Here is a 9,115-nt window from a genome sequence, read left to right as displayed (position 1 = left end):
TGTATTTAGCTTCTAATGTGTGTGGTGTTTAACATGTTTGGATTTAATGTATTTAGTGTTTAATATGTTTGGATTTTAATGTGTTTAGTTTTTAACTTATTTGGTGTTTAACATATTTGAATTATTTCTATTAATGTTACATGTTTATTGTACTTATAAAATTTTTAAGATAAAAATTTCATTTTTTATTTTTTATTTTTTTATGAATTTCTATTTCATTGGTACTCAATTATCTGAACCGAACCAATCTATTTTTAATCGATTTGATTTTGTTCGGATATATACACAAAAAAACGTAAATCCAAACCAAATCGAATCAATTACAATTTAATTAATTCGAATCTAATTTTACCTTAAACCTGAATTAATCCGACCCGTGTTCATTCCTAGTGAGACTACAATTTATTTCAAGATATGGTTAATTTGACATTAAATAAGAACTCAATTTCAAGAACTTTGATGGTGGACGAATAAAACTTCCGATTGTAGTGCTTTCACCACCCATTATTGATATAAAAAAAAAAAGTAAAAAAGAGTTTATAACTTTTAAAAGATTTTGGAAATTAAGATTAAATAAAAAAAAGACACTAAATTGAGTTCAAATTACAATCTTATGAGTTAACTTAGTCATTGTATCCTCTAGTATAACAAAATGATGTCACATAAGTACGGCAATAATTGACTTATTACTGAGAAGATGACCAGAAATTATTATAGTACTCAAAATTCTATGTGAAAGACTATAATTGTAAAATTAGAATATTGAAGACTGCGAGGTAATCTGGTGAGTATGAGGACCACTATAGCCTATAGGGATAAATTCAAAGTGGTCATGGAATACTTTGTCCGGCCTAAGCTTAGATAGGCGATTTCTCCACCATCGGTTACCTTTGCAAAGAAATGATGAAGGCATGGCATTTCCTCAAGCATCTGAACTGCACACCCGCCGCCGCCTCCCTCTCTCTTCACCTCCTACGCTCATCCTCTTTTTCTCTCAATCGTTACTTTCCATCGCATTGCTTTCTCTCTGTCCACACCACCGCTAGTGACCACTGGCCAGCACGTGGCCAAGTGACAAACGGACATGCAAAATTTTCCACAGCTTCTTCTTCTCTGGCAGTTCATTCAATGGCTTCACCTGTTCCTGTACCTGCAAATTATGTTTCAGTTCTAGTTCGATGTCATAAGGATAATTCAGTAAGCTTCCTTCCTTTTTCTTTCTTGTCTCTTTTCAGCATTTTGCTTGTTCTTAAAACTATACCGAGCCACACTAAGCTTGTTCGACCCTGAACCTGTTAAATTTGCTTTCAATAATTTCTATTTCGATTATTTTTTGTTTATTTATTTATTTATTTATTGTATTTAAACATACTCCAGCTTTTGTGCGCGCGCGTGTGTGGATATATTTTCTAGTTCAATCGTGATTTTTTGCGGTTCAGAAATAAACTCATTTGATTAAACCAACTGAATCAACAGCTGCCAGCTCAGTTTTTAAAAGATTAGTTTATCTTTAACCATTGTATTGCTGCATTTTCCCTCCCTAATTCAGTTACTATGTAAATTGAAGAGCTAAATCAGTTGAGAACTTTTCAGGTGACCATGTCCTGAAATTGGTGTTTCATGGCTCATCCTATACCTTATTAGTGATTGTAGTGTTTGGAAATCTGATTCAACTTTTGTTTGTTTAGTCTGAGTTTTAGTCTAGTATTTGTAATGTTGGTGCTATTGGGATTTAGTCATTTAGGTGCGTTTTGTTATTTAGTTAGTATTCATGATTGTTTGACACTTATTTAAGAGTCTTCTATGTGGAAAGAAGTATCAGTAAGAGACTCATAAGACATTTAGCTACATTCGGAATCATATTATAGCATAAGAACTTTGTTATGCTGCCTAATTGTTTGACCATTTTCTTTATGCTGACAAGGATATGCTTGCAGAAGCTATTTTAAGCTTTGGTGCAAGTTCTGTTACTATGAATGAAGATGATGTCTGTCCAGATACTGATGAGGTATGCTGTTACTGGAATCTTTTACAGTTATTTTATTTTCTGAAACAGAACGTTCTTATAAAGGTTTATAATACTTTTCATTTTATCAATTTCAATTTGCTGGTTTTGTTAATTATTCATGACAAGGCACAAGGACATTGTTTGATCCCACTTAGTGGGATAAGGCTCTATTGTTATTGTTATTTGTGTTAATTTTAAACTCAGATACTTATGATCGCATGCCAATGAATCAAACTTGGGTAGCCTATCACATTCCTTTTTCAGTTATGCGAGCTCTTTATGAATATCATGTTATTGACTAAATCAATTTGAGCTGGAGGTGTAAGCACATCTTCATTGATAAATTACATTGTTGTTCAGGAAGAGAATCTGTCCATGTACTATTGCTGCACTTTGCCACTTGGTTTAGTAGCATCATTTTCGGTGTATTATGTGCATGAATAATGCACCCAAGAAGAAAGACAAAAGAAGAAAGGAAAAAAAAAAATGAAAAAGTGTGGAAAAGTTATTCATAATGTATGTTTGTTATTCAATCCTTTTAGTGCATCAAGTATGTACAAAAGTTAAATGTATAAGAAATTCCAATAAATTTACTATGGTAAAAACCCCAGAGCTTTTTTGCAACCACAGCTTGATTTATTTTTGAACAACCTTAATTGATCTGAACCACCTATTAAATTTGTCTCAATTTCAACAATAAATATAAGTACCAAAACATACCAGCACAAGTATTTATCTAATCCTGCGTGTTCCAATTATATAAATTTCAGTCTTTATCACTAGACTGCTGCTCATACTGATTACATATTTAATCATTCTCCCTATATCAGGAATAAGTTTTCCATTCTTTATGATATCTATTTGACGTTTTGACTGTATATTTGACAAACACCAGTTTATGGTTAAAAGTTGTGGTTTTAAGGCACTCATTTTATGTGAACTGTTTCAAACACTTCTAAAACTCTGCAGGTTTGTGTTAGTTCCATTTTTCTTGAAGGTGAGGATATAAATATGAGCATTTCACATGCTGCTGATTCTATTGGTTTGAAAGAGATACCAAGATATGAAGTTAAAATTATTGAGGAGGATGACTGGATGAAAGGAGCTCAGGTCAGTTTGCTTCTTTTCTAGATCAATATCATGAAGTTGTTCTTGTGTTGCTTTAGAAGATTGATCTAATATCTACGCAACTTCCTTGCTATTGAAGTTCTGCATTATTATGCTATATTCACATTTCTTCAGCCATCTAGTCTCTGTTCTATGATATTTGGCAAAGTTTTTCATGAGAAAAATGTCTTGGTATGCCTTTCACTCGAAGGCAGAGTAGCTGAAATTTTTGGGTGTATCTTCTAGTGTTTCTGTTCAAATCAATTTTGGAAGGGCATGAGTGAAAATCAGACAGGTTCATCTTTTATGAACTAGAAATCGAGTCAATGAGGCAATGATGCTCTTTATGAAATTGAGTTAGTCCTGTGTTCTAGCTGTTAAATACTAACTGCTAATTGTTTGGTTTCTGTTTAATAGCTATTAAATTTACTGCGTTCTTTACTTAGCATTCTTATTTGGGGAATGATGTTAACTGATAACTTATTCATATTATGGAAAACTGTCAGTGCGAGAATGTTACTGGAAATAAACTTACAAATTTTTCAATGCTTTCAGGAATCATTTCATCCAGTTGAAGTTACTGAAGGCCTTTGGGTGGTGCCCAAGTGGATTACTCCACCTGTACGCATATCTCACACTTATTTTTTTGTCACAGTTTATCTTCCTCTTTCATTACAGATAATGTGTTGCTAAACTTCCTATAGTTGGTAATTATACATTGCAAATCTATTTAAGTATTGAATTTTTTGCATCTTGTTTGAATACCATTTTTAACTTTGACCATTTTTCTTCTTGTTTTCCCCACATCCTTTTTGTCTGAGAAGTGAGAACTATTTGTTCATCCTAAATTGAATATTCTTTGTCAGACTAGTATATTCTAATGAGCAATCTTGAATCTTACACAGGATATTCAAGCAATGAATATAATTCTTAATCCTGGACTAGCCTTTGGAACTGGAGACCATCCGACTACCAAATTATGTCTATTACTCCTACATGGCCGTATAAAAGGAGGAGAATACATCTTGGACTATGGCACTGGCACTGGAATTCTAGCAATTGCAGCTCTAAAGGTATTTTATTGATGATCTGCATATGTTAAGAACTTAAAGTAAAATGAAAAAGCTATTTGGAACTGGGATACCTACTCCGGTTTCAGTTAGCTAGAATGCCTTTGCTGTACAGTAGAGTTCATTTTCATTCTTACTTTGTTTCCTTGAACATCTGTGTGTGGAAAGCTAAATATTATAACCGTCTCTATCATATTCACATATTTTAACTGTCTTTTTTGGTTAATTTTTTGTGGTAGCTTCGATGTAAGGAATTTTTTTTTTTTCCATAGCATCGATTAGAAAATACCTGGGTTATCAAATTAGTGAAAACTTTCAGGAGTTAATTGACAGAACATATGTCAGATATGAATTTTCAGAGACATTTTGATATGACATGTTCTGTACTTGTTGGGCCTTATATAGGGTTTAGGGTTTAATTATTAAGTTAGTATAAAAGAGCATATTATTGATTTAATAGAATCAGTTGAGAAATTAATCAAATGAGAGTTCAGGAAAGCAATTCTAAACCTTCTGCAGTTTCATATTCACCAATAATAGACCTTTTGCAGTTTGGTGCTGCCTTTGCCGTTGGAGTCGATATAGATTCACAAGCAATTGCATCAGCATCTGAAAATGCTACTCTGAATAACATTGGACCAGACAAGCTGCAACTGCAGTTGATTGCAAGCCAAACTTCTTCATCCTGCAGGGATGACTGGCCATCTAGAGTTGTCGAGGGAGAAAATGCTTTCGAGATAGACAGAGTCACTCACAAGGATAAATATGATGTGGTCATCGCAAACATACTTTTAAATCCTCTGTTAAATCTTGCTGATCAAATTATCTTTTCTGCAAAGCCTGGAGCAATTATTGGTCTCTCTGGAATCTTAAGTGAACAGGTAGTTTAATTAATTCTCATTATCGATTTTCTTTATTCGGAATGCAGCCATCTCTTTGCGGCCAAATGCAGATTCTTGTTGGTGGAAATGCTTCGAATCGCATTTTCCTCTTAAATTCATCTCCGTTGTTCCTTATGCAGGTCCAGAACATATTACAAAAATATTCACTATTCTTAGAAGACATAGAAGTGTCGAAAATGGATGACTGGGCCTGTGTGAGTGGCAGAAAAAGAAAGAATATAGATATCTGCTGATCGTTGCTGTAGATGCTTTGTTTGGAGGTTTAACTTTTCTCATCCAATCATTTTTTGCCGTTTTAATGCCACCCAGAATGTTTTACAAGAAGCAGCTTTGAACCTGCCACTGCTAGCTGCTATTGACATTCTCTTTTAAATTATCAATGCTGCTATGTGTTTGGCTGTAAATGTTTATTTGGGAAGCAGAAATTAGAATCAGAAGGTGTAGCTAGGCAGAATCGCTGCCTTGATTTTTAGGTCTTACAAAAAAACTGCATGTGTCCTTTTGAACTTATATTTCTAAATTTGAGAGAAATGTACATTGTCCCAAACATTTAGATCCAGCTACAAATGGCCTTAATATTGATGGGAGAAAGAGAGTTATACCGCGCTTGAAGAAATAGATCGATTTTCTTTTTCATTTCCTTTTACACTCTTTAATCCCTTTCCCTCTCGTGGTTTCTTGGGTGTCCACCATCCTCATGTTTGCGAATCATTTCATTTTTTTTTTTTTTTTGAATGAAAGAGCTCAACACAACAAGTGGAGCAAAGAGAACAACAAAAAAAAAAAAACCACCAAACTAGGCAAAAAACCATACAACACAACTACATGATACCCACTGTCATCTTCGGCATTGCCATCAACAACAAAAGGGATCCACACATAACCACTCCTTAAAGTTATTGAAAACCAGGTATATTATTTCATCAACTCCTTTTCCATTATTCTGAAAGATCCTCATATTCCTTTCAAGCCAGATATTCCAGATTATAGCACAGAAAGATACCATCCACCTTTTGCGTTCCTGCTTTCTAGTTGATAGCTCAGTCCAACTCTGAAAGTGTTCTTTCATCGACCCTGGGCATGACCATTGCCTTCCAACAAAGGATAGCCATGCACACCAAACCTGCCAAGAAAATTCACAAGCAAGAAACAAGTGGTGGCTAAATTCAACACCTTTATTACACAACACACATGCCACATCCTCTTGGTTAACTACTCCCAATCGACTCGGCCTTTCCTTTGTATTGACCCTTCCAGTCAAGACAAACCAGATAAACAGTTCAACTCTTGGTGGCACAAGACCCTTCCAAATTGTCCTAGTAAAGCTGAAACTCGCCATATCCTCCGGGAGCAGTTCCACCTGCAATTCCTGCACAAAGGAGTTAGTAGAAAATACACCCTGTTTATCAAACTTCCATACCACTCTATCCTCTCTGTCATGAACAAGGTTAACCAGCCTTAGTGTTTCATGCAGTTGGTGCACTAGGTCCAACTCCCATTGGAATAGCTCTTGCCTCCATTGGAAGTTCCACCTCCACTCTAACCTGTCCCAGAACCCACAATCCCCTATGACGGATCCTCTTTGGTTTGAAACTGAGAAGAGTCTCGGAAAATTATCTTTCAAGGGCCCACCATGCAGCCAGACATCATCCCAGAACCGAGTGCCTCTCCCATCACCAATCTCCATGGATAGCCCATTAATCATCTTCTGTCTTACTCGTTGATCCTTGAACTGTATTTGGTAAATGTCCTTCCATGGTCCCCCCGAGTGGGTAATACTTGGGCAGACAGCATCACACTGGGATTCAGATTGTTGCACGAGCATACCACCTTCTTTCATAAGGGACAGTCCTCCTTCGAAAAATGCCACCACCACTTAAATAAAAGGGCTGTGTTACGCACCATGGCATCCCCGACACCTACTCCACCTAGCTTCTTGGGAGCCTGTACCACCTCCCACCTGATCATGGCCATACCAAACCTACCATCCTCCTTACTCCATAGAAACCTTCTCTGTAGGAAAATCAGTTTCTCTGCAACAGCTTTTGACATTTTATACAAACTCAAATAATAGACAGGCAGGCTGTTCAAAACAGATTTAATAAGCACCAACTTACCAGCCTTATTGAGTACCTTAGCTTTCCAGAGGCTCAGTTTCTCCTCCACTTTTTCTATGATAGGTTTCCAAGTCTTCACCAACCTCGGGTTTGCTCCTAGTTGGATCCCCAAATATTTCACCGGGAGAGATGCTTCCTTACAACCCAGTACACTGCACATACGCTGTACCCACTGAGCATCACAGTTAATAGAAATCAAGCTAGACTTATCATAGTTGATACTCAGCCCCGACATAAGTTCAAAGCAGCGAAGGATCCTCTTGTAATTCTTTATAGTCTCTTCCTCTGGGGGGCAGAATAGAACCGTATCATCTGCAAACTGAAGATGTGACAACTCGACATGCTCTCTACCCACCAGTAACGGCGATAATCTCCCATTTCTTATTGCCTCTCCAAACATCCTATGTAGAACGTCAACCACAAGTACAAATAGAAATAGAGACAGCGGATCCCCCTGTCGCAATCCTCTTTCCATCTTAAAAGGCTTAGATGGCGATCCATTTATCAGCATTGACATGGAACTCGTACCTACACACTCCATCACCCAACTTCTCCATCTATTGCCAAACCCCATCTTCTGTAACACAAGGTCTAGAAAGCTCCACCTGACTCTATCATATGCTTTCTGGAAATCTAACTTTATTATTACCGCCTCCTTCTTTCTTTTCTATTTAGTATTTAGTCTAGCATTCTTTCTTTTCGAGTTCTCTCCTTTATTTTCCTTTTTCTTTAAAGTATAAATAATTATTGTAGAGTCAAAAGGCTTTAATGGCAGGTCATAGAAAACCCAAAAAGGTAAAACATAATAAAGATGTTTTGTTTCATAAGGAACCAAAGATCTCCTTGAGACTCGTGGCTCGTGGGCAACGGTTGAGTTGCTTCTATTGATTTTGATTTCAAAGTCACTGGTTTAATTCCTAAAATAGCTGCTGAAACTTTTATCTTAGGCTATTGCGTACAATCCTTTATCGAATTCTATGCAGGATGCTTTGCCCTTTGGTAATTCATCATGATTTTTTTTTAATATATCAATGAATTACCTGAGGCAGTGCTGCGCCTAGTGTATTTGTCATCAATCGCCTTCCCTTATTTGATTTTTGTGATGCACAGACACAATACGATATGGAATATGCTGTTACATGAATTTTAAAATCTTATAATACACGGAAACACGGCATTATATAAAATATAAAGTATTTTTTAGATAAATTTTAATGATATTTTGATATTTTATTGATATTAACATATAAAATAATTTTTTAACTGCTTTTAATATCTTCTTTTAATTATTAAAAGTATTTAAAATATTTTGTATTTTAATAAATAATATATATATTATTTCTAAACTCATTTTAAAAATACAAATTAAGAATAAGGTTGGATATGTTGACACGTGATGGTATTTAGGTGAGTCCAAGTGTGTCTAGAGAAGAATTTTTTATTTTTTATTAAGACAAGATTGAACACATTAGACATGCGCGCCGGACGAGTGTCAATGAGGCTGCGTTTGGTTGATGTCTTGAAATAATAAAGACATAGACACAAATATATATGAGTACATAGACATAAAAGACACTCAATTTTTCATCTTGTTTGGTAACTTAGACACAACAGAATATACAACTCAAAATTTTACTAAGATGTCAATTTTATCCCCATCGTTCTTCTCTATCACTATTTTTGTCCAATCCTTTCTTTCAGAGTTATCATCAACATGAATACCACTATAATCTTCAACCAAATACAAAAGCAACAATATGCCAATCTAAATTAAATTTAATAAAATCAACAAAAATTTTAATTTGTTGCATATCTGTACAATAAAATACACAGATAATTTTTTTTAATAAAGGGATAATAGAAGTGGAAAAGATCAGAGACGTTCTTTCTGAAAAGGATGAACGACGTTGG

At 35.3% G+C, this 9,115-nt stretch overlaps 1 protein-coding gene across 2 annotated transcripts; it reads left to right on the top strand.

The window, feature by feature from the left end:
• The first annotated feature begins 684 nt into the window (after window positions 1-684).
• On the top strand, window positions 685-5,634 carry LOC112737984 (uncharacterized). Of its 2 annotated transcripts, none has more exons than XM_025788183.3 (7): window positions 685-1,197; window positions 1,925-2,008; window positions 2,978-3,118; window positions 3,671-3,736; window positions 4,021-4,188; window positions 4,737-5,066; window positions 5,207-5,634. In XM_025788183.3, exons 1-7 carry the CDS (start codon window positions 901-903, stop codon window positions 5,318-5,320), a joined length of 1,200 nt encoding a protein of 399 aa, XP_025643968.1. In that variant the 5' UTR covers window positions 685-900; the 3' UTR covers window positions 5,321-5,634. The 2 variants fall into 2 exon arrangements, with proteins under 2 accessions (XP_025643968.1, XP_025643970.1); XM_025788185.3 differs by having other exon boundaries at window positions 748-1,197; window positions 1,938-2,008.
• The last annotated feature ends 3,481 nt before the right edge of the window (window positions 5,635-9,115 follow it).

Source organism: Arachis hypogaea, chromosome 13 (genome assembly GCF_003086295.3).
Source record: "Arachis hypogaea cultivar Tifrunner chromosome 13, arahy.Tifrunner.gnm2.J5K5, whole genome shotgun sequence".
Taxonomy (NCBI): Eukaryota; Viridiplantae; Streptophyta; class Magnoliopsida; order Fabales; family Fabaceae; genus Arachis; species Arachis hypogaea.
Note: the sequence above shows the minus strand (reverse complement) of the source record. Positions and strands in the feature narration are given on the sequence as shown.

Bases quoted from the DNA above. Each gene is read 5' to 3' on its own strand.
- LOC112737984 (XM_025788183.3), top strand. From the start codon at position 901: ATGATGAAGGCATGGCATTTCCTCAAGCATCTGAACTGCACACCCGCC. The intron at 2,009-2,977 runs GTATGCTGTTAC...AAAACTCTGCAG, and splicing joins TCTGTCCAGATACTGATGAG to GTTTGTGTTAGTTCCATTTT. The intron at 3,737-4,020 runs GTACGCATATCT...AATCTTACACAG, and splicing joins CCAAGTGGATTACTCCACCT to GATATTCAAGCAATGAATAT.